This window comes from Tympanuchus pallidicinctus, unplaced genomic scaffold, assembly GCF_026119805.1.
Source record: "Tympanuchus pallidicinctus isolate F22 unplaced genomic scaffold, pur_lepc_1.0 scaffold15, whole genome shotgun sequence".
Classification (NCBI taxonomy): domain Eukaryota; kingdom Metazoa; phylum Chordata; class Aves; order Galliformes; family Phasianidae; genus Tympanuchus; species Tympanuchus pallidicinctus.
The window spans coordinates 16,965,702-16,983,596 of NW_026294669.1; the positions used below are offsets into that span (position 1 = coordinate 16,965,702).

Genomic DNA, 17,895 nt, shown 5'->3' on the forward strand with positions numbered 1-17,895 from the left:
ATGAAAAGAGGAGATTAGAAAAAAAATTTTCGTAATAATCAAATGTTTAGACAGATGAGGCAGCAATACACATATAGGCCAAAGGAATCTACCTAAATGAATGACTGAGAAGAAAAGTCATTATGATCTTTATTAAAATACAGTCTTCATGCAATCACAGTTGCTTCTAATACAGCTCAAATAGATTTGTGCATTTTTCTAAGATATTTATTAGGCAAACCAAAATGTAGGATTATATAATAATAGTCATGATTTATAACAAATCAACTGCAAAGGCCATAAATTTTCAACTCTAGAATATTTATGATTCAGGTGATACAGCTGTTATGTTTAGTATATTCAATATCTACTTTAAAGCAGCAAAATGGAGGGGAAAAAAACGTAGCACAATTATTTGATTGTATTGGTTTATAATGGTAAATGGAAACTGAAAATTTTACTTACTGGTACAATTTGAAAATGCTTTATTTTTAATCCATGACTCAATGACAGTACAAATGTTCTGGGATTACTTTGGCTATCACGTACCAAGAACACCCTAAAAAAGATTTGAAAATTTTCAGATTAAGATTACTCTGAAGCTTTGTTAAACATCCTCTAAAACTGTAGTAGTTTTGAAACAGTAAACACTGTGAGAAGCAGAAATAATCTTAATTACAAAAATGCTTTTAATCAGTATTCCTTTGAAAAAGTGTCACTGAAAATACTTTTTCTTAAATTCTTTTTCACCTTGAGTATTATGTGCATGAATAATATGCATGAATGACACTGCAGGCATTTGTTTTTACACTGCATAGAATTACAGTGCAACTCTGCAGACAGAAAAACACCCTCAAAGTGCTTTGAATTAAATTTTTCCTTGGACTCTGACAGTTACCTAAATCTCAAACTTTAAAAGGAAAATTTGAAAGGTTACTATTCAACAGGAAGTCTATGGAAAAGGTAATGCAAGACTTACTAAAATGATTTTCACCTTACCCATACTCATAAATGCACACTCATATCTGTACACTGTCAAAATTCCCAATTCACAGTCTATTTTATAGCACCGTTGTTGAAATCACAACACTCTCAATGGCCAACAGTGTCAGTGCAACTAGTTATTTGATTTCAGACAGATTGTATACATAGCTTTGCCATAACCTTGTAGAGTAATCTGGTGCAGATAAAGGATGAATATAATCTCACTGGACTGTAGAGTTTGCACTACCAGCAGAGATGGACAGTTTGGTGGGCAGAGGGAAATACCTGGGTTCACAGCTTTGTAGCAAAGAGTTTGAACTGCCTGTACTATGCAGGTCTGGATTGAATATAGCTAACAAATATACCAAAGAAGAGAAATGAAGGGACAGTCACAGGAGCAACCATTCTCATTTTTCAGGAGGCAAAAGAAACAGGCAATGTAGACCTGCAGATGTCAAACAAGTGAGAGCTAGCCACCCACTTTTTCCCAACCATGTATCAGAAATGGGAGCACAACTGTATGAAAAGAAGGGATTTCAGAAGAAAAAAGCAGACAGCAAAAACTTTCAGTACACTTTCACAGGATAACAACTTGTATCCAAATTTCTGAGTACTACTATTTAAATTCTAAATATTTTATGACTTCTGTTTTTACAACAAAGGTAAGAAAATATATGAAATTAAGAAATTTTGAGTTCATAATGATTAACATTTCTATCAAATTCAGACTAATTCAGAATGTTGATACTAATTCAGTTATGAAGGAGGGATAACTGCCAACCCACCATACAAAGGTAAGATAACGATTAATATTTCTCAATATTTTCAGGCTCTCCTAATAAGCTCTTTCTCACCATCTAGTGGCTTTTCACCCCTTTCCAGGACATCAATTTTATTTACTTAGTTATTTTTACAAAGCATAATTTCAATCTTCCATGTGTTTGTCACTAAGAATTGGCTTTGTTTTTAATTCAGAAAAAAAAAAAAATAATGATAAGCATGTGCCATTTTCTGAATATCCAAATTGAGTTCTCTATATTAAAATACCATGATTCACATCAAACACTATGCAAAGTAATCACGAAATGTATAAAAAAATGCAGGTGGATTAGGATTTTTGCTGTCATTTTGTTTGCTGGAATAGAAAAGATGTGCAACATTTTTCCCCTTCACATAAAAAGGTCTTCACTCTTTCCTAACTCTACAAAAACTAACCTATTTTAGTTGAAGAAACTTTTAATAAGATCACTTTATTATGAAGAAAGGGCCGTAGTTCACATAAGCTTAAAAATATTGGTTGGAGTTTTTAAAATGTGCTGGATGACTCCAAAAACATTCTCAAAAATACAAAAGGAATTTTCTGAATGACCAATTGCATTTTGTCGTGGGCCTTTTGGAAACGCTATTATCCCACTCATCTATTGAGGGCTGATCAGTTTGCAATCCTGTCAACCACTTATCACTGAAAAGACTTTAAATGTAAAGGGGTAAAGTTCAAAATCTGCAATGCTGCTAAATAAACGCCTTAAGGAATGTTTCTTCTACATTTGAAGAGTAGGTCCAAAAGAATTAAGGTGGGCTATAAAGGAATATGATTTTTGCAGTCTGTAACTGTCATTTATTTATTTCAAATACTGAAATCTTTATTCCTTTCTACAATAGTCCTTTCACCTTCTCTTAGCCACATAAACAGTCTATTTGTTGGTATATATGGTATATGTCACATACATAGGAGATCTCTGCTTGGAATCAGTTTTATCTTTTAAGCACCTTAAAAGGTTCAACTTGAATACTTTTTTCCAGCATACACTGCAGCGCATTTATGTCTTCATTGTAGTTCATGAGTACGTACGCCAGGTTACGACTGCTCACACCACTATGTTATAATCAGTTCTAAGCAGAGCACTCAGGATTATCACTCTCACCAAAATCACAGGGCTTATCTGCAAATAGCTCCAAGAATGTTTCATTCACTCACTGAATGAATGAGACCCGATTTCACACGGGAGTGCAAAATGTACACAGGAGTAGGAATAAAAATACAGAAATGAAAAATATCAGGATTTAATAATGAAATATATATTCTGTCATTTTTCTCTGAATGAATATTTAAATGAGAGAAAAATAGAAGTGATTAGCCCTACCCTAATATTTATTATTTACCATTAAGGAATAGCAGGATCTCTACCCAATGGGTATCCCTACATAGTTCATTTTGGAATAACGTTAGGCAGTTTTCTGAGTTTCCTTCACTCTTTCATCACTAATAAGAGATACAAAAGACACCAGTGCCAAAGTTGATAGGTCACAGAGAATATTGTGCAAATACACAGCTCAGATGCTTGGCTCTGAGAGAACACAAGTAATCTGTCAGTGACAGAACTGAAGTGTTAGATCACCACTTTAATGCTTCCAAAAGACATAAAATAGAAACCAACTGATCCCCAGATAGCCCTATATAAAAGAATTTTTATTTCTATTAGGTAAGTGCAAAATCTTTCTTCCTCCATCTCCCTCCTACAATAAAAAGTAGAATTGTTGGCTAGAAATATGTCTCAGAAGAGTTATTTAAAGAATTAGCTTACCCATCTACAAGCCCATGCTGTAAAATAAGTCTCTGAGCTTCATCTCTAGAGATTTTGTGATGAAACCATGACTGAGATCTGTGAATAGCTGTAGGAATAAAGATATTTTTAAAATATATGTTGCCTTTATTGAAACAACTGCTGCATTTTTTCTATAATGAAATAATTCACACATACCCATGTTAGACATGGCAATAGGACTACAATGTGAGTTCAGTCGTAGGCACCCTCTTCTCTGTGTGAGAGAGAATTAAAAATGATTTCAATACCTTCTTGTTAAAAAAATAAATTAAAATCAGAAACAGTATTCTGATTAAAACAAAGATGTTTATACCCGCCAGGCTAATCCTTCTTCAACTGCAACTGAAAGTGCTTCTGTTGGATTTTCTATAATTCTGCTTCTGTGTCCTGAGAAATCCATTGCAACTAAAGAATTTTCAGAAATACTTCTCTGCAAAAGAGAAAAACAGATCTAGTTTGTTTCCCTATTTTATTATTTTAATTAATGATGCATGTTTTAAGACAGAGCTTCTGAGTAAGTGTTGTGTTTTATAAACAGCGTTTCAAGTATCTGCAATGTTTCCCACAACAGCAGAACTCATTATACTCCAGGTACACCTCTATACGCTGCCACAAAACTAGATTTCACAGTCTGGCAGGGCAAACCATCTTATTTGCAGTACTGTATTCATTCATACTTTTATACATAAATTCTACTTACACATGAATACATACTTTTAACATAAATTCTACTTACGCATGTTAAGAAACTATTATTAAGTTGTCAAATACACACAAGGAACTCAGCAAAAGTAAAATAACAGGGCAAAATAACAGAGTGTCTGACTGTGGGAGAGAAAAGGGAACTTCTTGCTGCTGGCATGGGTACAAATTAATGAGGACTGTGAAATCTGAAAATACTTTCTTTATGAAATATGTCCATCAGCTTGATCACTTAATTCTTGAGTTTATCAAATTTTCTCTTTAATTCACAAATTATAGTCAAGTATAAAAATTGTACCATGCTTGCTCCTGTTTATATATTTGGTTTTAAAATCTACATGAGCTATATTGCATGTGGCTGTGCAAGAGGAGACCAATCAGTAATGGCTTCCAGACCCATTATGAAAGTAGCAGCTGGCTATCACTAGCTTTTTGTAACAGACAGTATAAATACAGTCAGTATACTAAGTGTAATTTTGAAGCCATGCTTATCAGCAGTATTAGAAAACAGTATTTTTGTGAATCCCCATAAAGGCAAATATACATCTTAGCTGTTTCAACAGCAAGAACTACGTTAAAAGCTTCAAAAACAAACAAAAAAAAATCCACCAACAAAACTGTCATAATGGACCCTGGCAACAAGCAATTTTTACACAATTTAAGCAATAAAAAGCATAAAGTGCTACACATCACTCAAAAATAAATAAATAAATAAATAAATAAATAAATAAATAAATAAATAAATAAATGAAGTGGCTGGGATAAGTAAGACAAGGTTTTAAAAGGACAATCCAATCCCAAATTATCTGGCTGGGGAGACAGACAGATCACCAGCCTACAGACTACTATTCCTCCAAAATCCAGTTTTGCCAAATTATGGTACTCCTCTGAGCTCCAGGCAGTATTACATCAGATTAAATCCTATTTAAATAAATAACCACTTGGGGGAAAAAAAAAAAAAAAAAAAAAAGACAGAAGTATTACCACATACTGAAAAAGTTTCTAAAGCTTCCTTATTCATCGTTTACAGTATGTGTAACCTTAAACACTTTATTCATTTTTAATGCATTTACAGTTCTGCTACTTTTTTAAAATCCTCTTCGACAGTGATAATAAGCAAATAAACTCCCCAAATACTGAATATTCTACAAAAGAGAAAAGCCTGCTAACTCATCTGAACTGTCCAACTTGTATGAAATAAGTAAATTAATTAATTAGCTCTCTCATCTACCCTAAAGATTTCACACACTCAAAACACATTTAAAATTTGCAGGATCAGGTCACTAGTATAACTGACAACAGTCACTTGAAAATAGCATGATTACAGAAACAATGTATTTACTCATGGAGCTACTGTGGGACATACCATAGGTGTCATACTCAAAGGGCTGCAGCCACTTCTACCCTGATAGGGTTGTGTGTAATTCTGATACAGCTGCATCCCATACTAAAAACAGAAAACAATATGGTTAGCATTTTGAACCATAAACTGAGTAAACTTTCTTCCAGACGTAAAAGGCAATGCTATGATTCCATGATTTTTTATCATTATAAAATAGGCACAAATGCTGTTAAGATAACGAAAAACACAACACTGTTTTTGCTTTAGTTTTTCTAAATGTACATTCTACATGAAATTCTGCTTATTTAATACACCAATTGACCTGTGCCTATTTTTTCCACAACAAACACATTTTAAAAACATCTCATGTATTCTTCTGGTTTTGTCTGCCATTACCAACAGTGTCTTTAAATACAGCCAGGTTAACAAGCAATATCATTCCCTCCTTTCAGTGATTCCAGTAATTTTATCTGTCTGTTGAAAGTTCAGTTTCTGTTGTACAAAATTGATATTGCTATTGCATAGGAACCTATAATTGTTATTTCTCTACTTCACAGTATCAAAATTTCACATAGTAAACTTAAGAAAGAAGTTAACTCCACACAGAAAAGTTACCTTAAACAACCTTATTGCTGTCATCCAGCAGGTCCTACTTTGTTCATCATCCGCACAGAGTTGTTTCAGGTCTCTGGTTCCTCCTGATTTGTTAGGCTAGAAGGCCACAGCACATTTTTTTTTTTAGCATTAATGCATATCTTGAAGATAATACCTGTTGAAATAAAAGCCACTAATTCTCCTATTTTATAATAGACAGCTGAACATTGTTTTCAAAAGCCTTAAAGAAACTTAAGCTTACCGAAAAACTGTGGCTTGCTTTAATATGTATCAGAATGATAAGCTTGTACCTTAAAGCAGAATCCATAGCTTGTTGGTGCTCCAGAAATCTTTTTGCCTGTCAAAGACATGTATATATCACTATTGCTGAATTCACAGAAAAACTGCAGATGCCTTGGCTCCTATAAAGAAGAGCAATGTAATACAGTTAGACTATTTTCATCTAACCTCTCCAGGTAAGAAACTCAGAATAGTACAGTAGTTATCTTGTTCCAAAATAAGGACTTATATCTCAGTTTTAACGTGACACTGTCTCATGAAATCTAGAAAGACGCAACTCAAAATTCACTTCCTAATGCAGAGAACAAATACCTTAAACTAATCAGAAAGTTCATTCTTCCAGAGAGAAAGAAAACACAAAGTGTAAAAGTTATTAGATTTCTGGGAAAACATCTACTAGATTCAAGTCACAGTAAGAGTAGAAGTTGGAAATTTTGAGAACAGTATTCATTTCAAGCACCAAAATAAAATCTACTTTCAGAATTTGAAAAAACAGCACACTGTAATAATTACCATTCAGTATTAGTTGTAGCTGTTACCTCCATCATCCAAGATAAGTGTAATTAAGTCAAGCAAAAAAAAAAACACAAAAAAAAACAAAAAAAGAAAACCAAAAAAAGACATTGTTGAGGGATGCAAAAGTAGCTCAATTAATACTCTCTGGTGGATAACACAGAAAATTCAGAACGGTGAAAAGCATGTGCTTTAAGTGGTCTGTACTAGAAGTGTCCCTCATCCTATTTGACATAATCAGGCTTAATTTCTGCCATCAAAAGTTTGAACTAGCAAATGAAAACTGAACAATGATAAAAAATTTGACGACTCTAAAAATCTTCCCTTAAAATCCTTCCAAATATAGTTTTTAGTTTAATTTACACATTGAAGTATTGTGTTCAGCTTTCAGAGCATCTACTTACAGTCCAGAATTTTAACTATTATAAAACGATTTCACTGATTGGAAAAATGTTACCAGAACAAAATAAATTTAATAGAAAAAAAAAACAAAAACCCTATGTTTTCCTGATACAAAGCTTTTCCCATTCTGTATCTCAATCTCTGTTTCAAATTACAACAGATAAAATATGATTTCCTTTTTAATCACATTAAGTTAAAATTTAAATTTGAATAAATACTGCATTAAATGACAAATATATACAGATGTGCTCTAAATTGAGAGTTCTTCCCTCTGTTGTTTTTTTCCTTGCCTTACCTTAGATGTACCTTTAGTGGAAAAATAAAGGCCAGATCTTCTCAAAACAAAGTATAATTTTTTCCATGATTTTTTTCCCTGCTCTTTTGCATGTAAATAGCCATGAATCTCAGGATATGTGCTGGAGCTTAGGAACATCTGAAAGAAAATATCAGGCATGCATTTCTTTTTATCTGAAGTCTTCTTGCTATTTCATTAACATATTCAGGCAAGACTAAGAGGAATATATCACTGAAGCCACTATTACACCATAGTAATTCAGTTATTGGATCTAACCTCATTAAGTGTACCTCTCATTTAAGACATAAAGACTGTTACATAATTCCAAGGTATGAAAGGCAAACTACATATTTATATGGAACATATGGTTTGAAATGAGAACATTAGTTACACAATATGTTAACTTCAGCAGCAAAACTAGTGTAAGAAGTTCTGATCCCATATCTCAGACCCTATTTTTATAAAACTGCAAATCAATGCTACCAACAGAAGGAAAAAATATGACAGCTCTCCTCACCCTCCCCTGCCTGTTACAGACCAGAAAATGGAACTGATGTAAATTAGAATTAATTCAGCAAACAAAATATCTATATCACAAATCCACACACATTGGGAGGATACAGTAGTGAGTTGTGAGCTCAGTTGTTGTGAGTTTTCAAAAGAGGAGGAAACATGAAGTCTCTGGAACATGTGTGATGCTGAAGTGGGTGCTTTAGTTGTACCAAGAGCCATACCAGGTATTTACTGCATTCAAGGTCATGTGGAGGAGACTTTTTGGCTGAAAAAATCTGCATCAGGAACAAGATAGGAAGGGTTTAAAGTCTCAGGGGGATCAGCCCTTTTGCCTCCAAAACCACAGGTTTGCACCCTCCTTGGAAAGTCAGAATGATATGGATAGACAGAAGTTAATTGATTCACCAAGAGCAGCTAATTCATGCACTGTCTCTGCTCAAGACATTCACTGACTTCTGCTTAGCCATTTTAGCCAGACACTGTCAGAGAGCAATGCAGGTGTCACATTGTGAAGACCAAGCATAGAATTCTATTCAATCTGCAAAAGCACTTACTAAACTTGTCAACAGCGTTAACTGTATTCTAATTCCATTTAACATATTCAATTCTGTTCCTCTTTAACCATTAAAACTAACCAAAATTATGACTCACACCCAAACATACTAACCTAGAACTTTTCAAATTCTATGTATGCAAAGGAATTCATGTTATTACTACTCTCTTCAAGGAATTTTGACCCAAGCTGGCCTGTAGTAACATAAACAATATCTAGGTTTCAAGGACAAGGGGCTTTCCTGCTGACATCTGCAGCTTTCCTTGTTGTGAGCTCCTCCTATCTGCTGCCACCTCCAGAAAATCTAAGCTGATGACACGAAGCAACAGATTTCCAGGCAAGAGCCTGGCTGGCACCAAACTGCAGCAAAATTATGAAGCAAATGTGATTTTGGAAGTACACCAAGTTTTTCACCACTGAATAATGGCATCCAAATCAAATAAACAAAGCTACTTTCATTTTTATTGTTTTCCTACCTTGCAGTAGATGCATGTCAGTACAACATGTACAACACCCCAAAATGATTAAATTCAGCTGTTATGAATGCAGTAATAAGGGCAGGTTGCATGTGACAGGGGAGCACCCAGAATATCTAGCCCACAACTGAGAATGCATTATGAGAGTTTCACCACAATTTGTATGAATAGTAAATTACAAGACTAGGTACATCCATCTACATGTGCTGCTGTCACATAGCCATGTACAAATATAGTTTAAGCTATTTCATCCATACTGACAAGTAGGTCCTTCTCAGTGCTCCAATCTGTTAATTTTCCCAATTTCCCCATTTGCCATGTATTAACAAATTCAATGATTGTGAATACAAAATAGTTTTTCAGAACAGCCTTTAACTCCATAACAAAATTCAAACTGAAAATTTAGGATATTCTAAGATGGTCAATATATATAAAATCAAAAGAGCATCTCTTTAGGTTGTAGTATCATTGCAGAAGAGAAAATGAGTGCTTTGCTCTCAGTCTGCATGAGCATCTTCCCCACAGTTCCGGTCATAAAAGCTTCCAAACAGAAGCACCATCACGGAAAACACATTTCTTATGCAGCAGGCCAGAGTGCAGGAATAATACAAATCTCAGCTTCAACATTCACTTCTGTACCCGTGCTATCAGTGCTATCAAAGGTAGCAATATTGCTAGGAAAAAGGCAATTCTATATCCATCTTTCTTTCTAAGACAGTTGAAAACTGAGACAGAAAATGCCATTAACTGTAACAAGAAATGAGCGGAAAATTTATTTCAGAGTGAGAACTGAATATATTTGATAAATATGTAAAAATAAACACAGTAGAAATCAAAGTCTTTTGATTTTTTTAATGGAAGCACATACAAGATTAAAGTCTATTATGAGAGAAATAGATTGCTGTTTATGCAGAAAAAAGAAAATCAAAATAGGCCAAAAATCTGGGAAGTCTTTCATGTAGGTAGAAGTTGTTAGGAGAGTTAAATGATGTTATGTTGCAGGCAAGTATTACTGGTTACACAACACGCTGAAATAAGTTTGTGCCCGGACTCTCATGCAGTGAAATATATAGTGTGATGTGTGGGGTGTGTCAAATGTCACCATGTCTTTCAGATACTAATATATGATAGCATCAAGGATTGGATTATTATTTGATTTGCTCTACGACCAACAAACTTAAAACCAACCTGAATAACAAACAAAACAAAATAAAGAAAAAAGAAAGCAAAAAGAACAAAAACCAGTGGAACAGGAAAAACATTCCACTATCTTAAACGAATGCAGTAGCAAAAAAATGCAAAAAATACTAGATGTTACTTGAACAGAATAAAGATCAAAAGCTGCATTCTTAATGACACAGCCTGTTTGTCTGCTTTCGGACACTGAATAATAATGCCTTCAACTTTGTCAATGGAAGAATGGCTGCACTGGGGGAAGAGAACAATATTTACAGAAGTCTGTGCTTCTCAAGCAGATACACACAATTTTGAGAGTTAAACAGAGCAGCTGTTATTTTCCTAAGGCTCTGTGAATTGTGATTTAATTTGATGACTGATTTCTTCAAAAATGCAATGACTGTTGTCCATGACCTAGTCCAAGGCTATTGGGAAGGCACAGGATTTTCCTCTGAGCATGCTAATAAATGTGAGGGTCGCTAAGTAAGGAACTGATACTGACGTGCATTATTGCCTCCTTTAAACTTCAGTCATTCTGAGGGGTTTAGACTGGGAGAAAGGCCAGCAAAGCACAGCGTGGAAGATGGCGAAAGGGAATGTGCAGATTAGAATATGTCTGGAAACTGATAAAAGACTGTAATTCATTGCAGAGGTCTTCCAGTATGAAAACTGTACCAGAGTCAGAAAAAAAATGATCAGGAAAAGAGGGACATGCTGCAGCAAAGGGCTTAAAAAAAAAAAAGCTTGGATCTTAAACCCATGAAGACAAGGAAACAACTAAGAATATGGAGAATGAGATGGAAATAGAGAAAGAATAAGAGGAAAGGGCAAAAGGGGAAGACCGTATTGGTAATTCTAACTTTCGCAAAATTCTGAGCATTTGCTTTTGTAATTCTGTTCTGTCTTTAATTTTTCCATACGTAACATTCACGTTTTACATTTGTTCAGGAAACATACATGCTACTTTCTCTAATATATTCTACACCATGTGAAAGTTTTTTTTTTCATTGCCCTGGAAGATGGCTTGGACAGCTGCTATCTACAATAACTCTCTAATGTACTTACATTATGCACAAAAAGCTATTAGAAAGAAGTAATGAAATTGGTCAATATGAGTCTTGAACTCCGAACTTCAAGTCTAACTACAGAACTTGAATAACAATCACATGTATTCAACAATCAAGAAGGAAGGAATAGGTCTATTCTTAAAGTAAAAGTAGAAGAAAAGCCACAAATGCCCCAGTAACTACAACCTTCCATAATGAAGTTGTGTCATCACTGCATTTAAATGCGACTGACATCCTGCATGGCGAAAAAAATGGTAAAAATTGAAGATATTTGAAAGTACAAAATTGGAGAAATTTTACTCTCAAAAGAAATGTATCATTTTGGTCCCATAAAATAATTTCAGAAGAAATTTATTTACTTCAGTGAGGTTAGAATTTCAGCTAAGAATGAAGAACTCAGTCCTGTCAACACTATCTATGTTCTGCTGTCTATTCATTAGGAATTCTGTCTTGAATAAGAATCTGAAAGGATCTAATGTATATCTCAATGCACATCCAAGAGCTGCTCCAAGAAGCAGACCACATTTTAAACAAGCCACAAGTCCTATTTAAAATTACATGCAACAAGTTTCACATCTAATTAAACCAAGTGAATGAATTTATTGCCCACTTACGAGAATTACTAATTCTCACACAAAACAAAAAAATCTCAACACATAAAAATAACAGAATATTCCATTGTCAGTGAAGTCTCTGATTAACATCTACATATTGCTCTGATTTTTATTTTAAGGCATCCTACTTGCAAAAATAACTTAATATGTATTCCAAAGAACCCAAAGCAACTACAACTAGACACATGCATATGGAACGGTCACACACTAAGCAATATAATCACATACTTCTTTACTTTTTAAGGCTAAAGATCTTTATAGTCAAGATTAAAACCCCGCCTTGTTACACATAGATATTTGGCATACTTCCGAACTAATGATCTTATTTAGCACATGCTAAATAGAGAGGAGGCAGGTAGACATTTTGCTTTCTTTTTTTTTTTTGATGCCATTTAGATATTCTGATTTAAAGTCATGAGACAAAAATACGTGCACTTTTGCTTTCAACGAAAGTCAAGAAAATCATACTTGAAAAACATTTTACTTGCTTACAGGTCAATCCACAAAAAGCTATAAAAGTATCAGAAGTGATTTTTTAATCATTTGTAAGCATTGATTTGTTAAGATTAATGTCTCTCTTGATACCTGACCAAGCACATCACAAATAATAATGCAGGACCATTAACTTGTCTTAACGAAAGTTTCCAAGGAAATAGCAACCCACTGTAAACTATCAACTGAAGAGCTCTGCTGAAACAAGCATGGCAGCTACAAATCTGAGTATTTATGTCTACTAAGTTTTGTTAGGCCAAATGCAATTAAACACGCAATACAACATAAAATAGCAACAGATAATGCATCACAAGAAATTTGTCAAACTTAACAAAATTGGATATAACTATATGTATTCAGAACAATTCTCAATCTGATCCACAAGCCTTGCACATTTTCCATGTATCACATATGTTCTGTGCTGAGGGCTGAAAGAGGTTCTGTGCAAGGGTATAAATGGCAAACAGCTTCATCTTAAAATATTCAAATATGAGGTTGTTTGCAAGCAAAAGAAATGAAATAAAAATTCTCACAATAAAGGGGACAAGATTCGATGACTAAATTAAATACTTGCCTTACACTACATCATCCTTTTGCTGTGTAAACAGAAAAAGTGAATCGATTTTTTATCAGATAAGCAGCATCTTCTGATGTTATAAAATTTGTATTTAAGTTCATAAACATGATTTATGTAACAGTATGCATCAATTACATTTTATGTGGAACTCTTTAAACTACATTTGGGTATTTGTTAGCATTCTCTTTTTATATATTAGTATATATAATATATATATAAATACAAAATATTTTGTATTAAATACATACATGCATACATTAATACATAAATAAGAGAATGCTAGCAAATAGATACATCTTAACAAACATATATATAAGGAGATAACTACTTAGTATAGAAGAATGCCTTGAAATTTAGTTCTTTAATGTTTTTCATTTACTGGTAGAATGTATTGTATAGATGCACAAAAATATCTATTTCCATATTACTTTTAGTTCTACCTTAAAATATCTCTTCTTATGTTGCCTTTCCAATCATTCTTTATCCCCAAAACTCACACACAGGGTTGTTGTCTTAAGACCAGTGAAAGTTCTTCTATTAATTAAATTTCCTAGTGACAAGCAAACAAGAGTGATGTGTATGTTTCCACCTTTATTACTCATTTTTCCCCTCTTTCAGAAGTAAGATGATGATCCCTGATATGGTCATTCTGTGAAATTATTCCCACTGTAAATTAAAATCTTGTGTCCACTTAAAAGATGACTAACACTGAGTGACCTACCATTTTTTTTTGTAAGGTTACAGTAGCCTTCAAGCTAACAAATCATACTAGTCAGTCTAAATTTTCTACTCATTAAGTTCAACCATTTAACTCTTTTTTGTATCCATTTGTGTCATACTGCCAATTCCTCAGTATTCTAGTGTTGTGCTGCTGTACGTGATAATTATTTCAGCACTATAATCTTTCAAGAAAACTGTTTAACCTGAAAAACTCAACATAGGTACTAACCATTTTTCTTTAATGCATTTTAGCCATTTTTGTGCTATCTGATTCTGAAAGAAGGTGCCAATTCTCAAGTATAGTCATATAATAACTGTCTGGAACATATACTCCATATTTCATAAGGAAAATAAGTCATTAACTATGTTTTGAGTTACACAAAAGCTACCAACAGATCTTACAGTGACAAAGAGATATGCTCACCCAATATAGACAACTGTGAATTCCAAAATATAATGGTTCATCTCCTCTAAAGGTTACATACCTGTAATATCCCAGAGTGTTTTACAGCTGCATTGGTCTCACTTGAAAAAGATATCATATGATCAGGAAAAAAGCTCTGCAATGACAATAATTTGTATCAAAGTTTTATAAAAAAAATCAGTATTAAACTTTGTTTCTCTTATGGATGAAAAAAAAAAAAAAAAAGCTTACTTTAGTATCCTTCCTAAATTTGTGACAGCCTATGTTTATTTGCTGAGTAACTTAGAAATATGAGAAAAAACAAGAGGGTTTCACACAGCAGTACAAGTCATATTGCAGTACCTAGCCTTCAGTGTTCTTCTAGTAGTAACTTCTACTGCTGTTGACAAGTAAGACTCACCAGGGGCTTCAATATGCTACAAAGTAGTGATACACACACCAACATACTAGAAAACACTGTTTTCTATTATTTTTATTATACTAGAATCTTAGTAAAATACGTTATAACTCCTGCTAAGAGAGAACAAGTCCTTTAATGTTTTTTGGGTTTTGTTTTGAATTATCTATTTGGAATTATATGAATAAGAATCAATACTGAAATGTGACTACACTAATATGGAAAGGTTAGAAATTCCACATTTAAGGAACTGCCAATTTCATTATCAATGGAAGCACCAGTGGCAATTTATGGCACAGACCTACAGGTGCTGAGGTTCAATATAACCATGTAGGTACGAACCTGAAGAGACTGACCATTACTAGTAGAGTTTTCTTGGACGGTTTTGAGGCTAACACTCCCTTGACCTCCCAATGTTCACTGATTTTCACTTTTAATAAAGTTGAACAACTGCTAGGGTTAACTCACATTAACTCATTTCTAAGAAATGCTACACTAGGTACACTCAGAACAACTCAACGTGAATAGTAAAGGCTTCCATTAGGCACAGCTGCTGGACGTATTCACAGCTGCATGCTTGCCATGCTTCACAGCAGGTTCTGTTCACTGGTACACACATATTTACTCTTTGAAAGCTTCTCTAACTGTACACTAACTCAAGCTTAAAATTTTTCACTAGTACACTGGTATCTGTTTGACATGGAAATACATGACTTGTCTAGAGAAACACTCATGGAACAAGAAAATGCCCTCAAATCTCTTCTACATTTTGCCACATCAACATTTATCTTTTCAGTTACATAATTTAGCTTCCCTTCAACTTTTCACCTTTTAGCTTCTCATTCTTGTTCGCTATTTCTCCCTTTGACATCTGAAACAAGCTGGTTGTGCAAGAGGTAACATTAGGAGTGATACAAATATACTGTGCATATGAGTAACCAGATGGTGAGTTTCTCCTTCTATGCCAGAACTGCTTCCACGGCCTTTGCCATCAAGCAAGGAATGAATCAACAGTATTAACCTTTGCCACATCTTTGAGTTACAAGTTGTCTCTGCTCCCTTTCCATTCCTAACAAACGCTAACTTTCACTTCACTTTCACTTACTCCTAATAGGTTATGGCTGCTCGTGGCCTTTTGTGTCAGCTGCCATTTAGCAGCAGCTCAGAAAAGCTGCCATTGGGCGGTGCTGGGCCATAACGTTCAATTTCTGCTTTAAAAATAAAATAATCTTTTCAACAGATGCCCCTCCTTGTTTTGCTTCATGTTATACTTTATATTTTGTTGCCACATGATGGAAACTTCAAAAAATTCTCACTTTGTCATAGGTCTGTCTGCAAATCTCAAGCAAGTCCATGTCTCTGCTTCGCACCTCCCTCAAAAAAATAAATCATATTTTACAATTGCAATAATGTTACTGGCCAACAGCTACATACACCGCAATATATTCTTATGCTTTTTATACATCTTCCATATCACTCCTTTAGATTCACATTACACTAACAGCTTTACAGTCTACCTGTGCATAACAGAAACTGCGATTTTGCAGCAACATCAAGTAATCACTTCACATACAAGATGTGATGACTTACCACGGGATTTTTAAAAAATTCATATTTGACATAATTTTTTCTAAAATAAAATTTGCTTTCCTCTTCCATCCCCCAGCTTGACTGGACTTCCATCACTAATTCATGGTCTTCTATAGCTCTTTCTATTTAAAAAAAAAAAAAAAGATATTAATCCAGCACATAATCTGCACCTAAGAGCACAACAGCACAACATCAAAACACAGAGGTCAGATAATTAAAACAACGTATGTTACAAAACATTAAACAAGTAATCTGAACACAGTCCATTAATTAGGTCCATGTTACACCAAGTTATTGTTCCACTCCCACTGAATTGGGCCCAGCTTCAACGTTTGAGGTAGTTCACATTGGGGTTGTTTTTCTTGTTTGTTTGTATTGGTTTGTTGCTCTTTTACATGGGGTCAGTACCATTATGCTAACCAATCCACGTGTTCCATGCAACAGAACCCAAGCAGCTCCTGCCACATGCTGTCCAGGGCAGCAGGAAGTGGATCATCTCAACAACTCATCTCTGTCCACCCTGCCGGGGGCATTAAAAATGTCTTTCTGACACCTTCCTCTAATGCAGCATTCATAAGTTGAAAACTGTGCATAACATGGAAAAAATGCCTTCTTCCTTGGACCATGCAATGTTTTGAAGCATTTCTAAAACTGCAGATGCACACAGGGCATTTCAACATTTTAATGCTTTTGCACAAAACAAGGATACTTTAAGAACTTTAGCAGGTGTAGCACTAGCATTCAAGAAGCAAAGGGTAAAAGCCATGAAAAACTAAAAGGAAAACAAAACAGACATCTAAAGTCTACAAAGTGAGTCCTAAAATGTGCAGTTTGGTTTAGCAGAAGATAAAAGGGAATGGAAGAAAAGACAATTCAGTTATTTGTACTTGATGAGCATATTGGAGAAGCATAGGAGGTCAGAATCAGTATTCTCACTATTTTAGACTGCTCCTGCAGCACATATTCTTGATGGAATTTTTCAATTGTAAAGCAGTATCGTAGGCATTTAAGGGAAGACACAGCCTAAGAACTTTCCCGTAGATGTGCTGGGCAAGTTTAAGGGCTGCATACTCTGAGTAATGCAATAAGACTGCTCATAGTGTAGATCTAGGAACAAAACGTAGTCCTTCCTGCCAATTATGGAGTTTTGACAACCAATTCTGATCACACATTCAAAGGGAAAAGGCAATTAAAATATATTATAAAAATCATGCAACTCACGCAATTTTCTGATCACATTTCCCAGACTTCATTTCATTATCATAAGAGATTTATGATACACTTTAAGTGAATTCTGATCTCTGTTGCTCCAAACTTTCTAAAAATTGTGAAAGAAAACTTAGGGTAGGAGGCAAACTGTGCTGTTGGTTGTTTGTTTGTTTTTAAGCATAATTGGCATAACATGAAATTAACATAATAATAAAGGCTAAACAAAAAAGTCAAAAAGAGTTTGACTTTCATTAAATGCAGCATGTGCAACCTTAAAAAAAAACAATCAAACCTCAAATTTGAAATATCAAAAATTAATTAAAAAAAAACCAACAAAACAAAACACAACGAAGTCTCTTTGAATTACAGC

General features: G+C 34.2%; 1 protein-coding gene across 3 annotated transcripts in view; it reads right to left on the bottom strand.

Annotated features, from left to right (window-relative positions):
- The window catches only part of GRB14 (growth factor receptor bound protein 14), a 67,439-nt gene that overhangs the window by 6,659 nt on the left and 42,885 nt on the right, over positions 1-17,895 (bottom strand). For 2 of the 3 annotated variants that reach the window (XM_052674485.1, XM_052674483.1), the window contains 10 exons: positions 16,317-16,438; positions 14,391-14,465; positions 7,718-7,855; positions 6,519-6,629; positions 6,229-6,324; positions 5,638-5,718; positions 3,883-3,999; positions 3,726-3,783; positions 3,549-3,636; positions 445-538 (listed from right to left, as the gene is read on the bottom strand). In XM_052674485.1, coding sequence (XP_052530445.1) covers positions 445-538; positions 3,549-3,636; positions 3,726-3,783; positions 3,883-3,999; positions 5,638-5,718; positions 6,229-6,324; positions 6,519-6,629; positions 7,718-7,855; positions 14,391-14,465; positions 16,317-16,438 — 980 coding nt within the window. Of the gene's footprint in view, positions 1-444; positions 539-3,548; positions 3,637-3,725; positions 3,784-3,882; positions 4,000-5,637; positions 5,719-6,228; positions 6,325-6,518; positions 6,630-7,717; positions 7,856-14,390; positions 14,466-16,316; positions 16,439-17,537; positions 17,866-17,895 lie in introns of those variants that run through there. The other variant, XM_052674484.1, reaches the window with a different exon arrangement.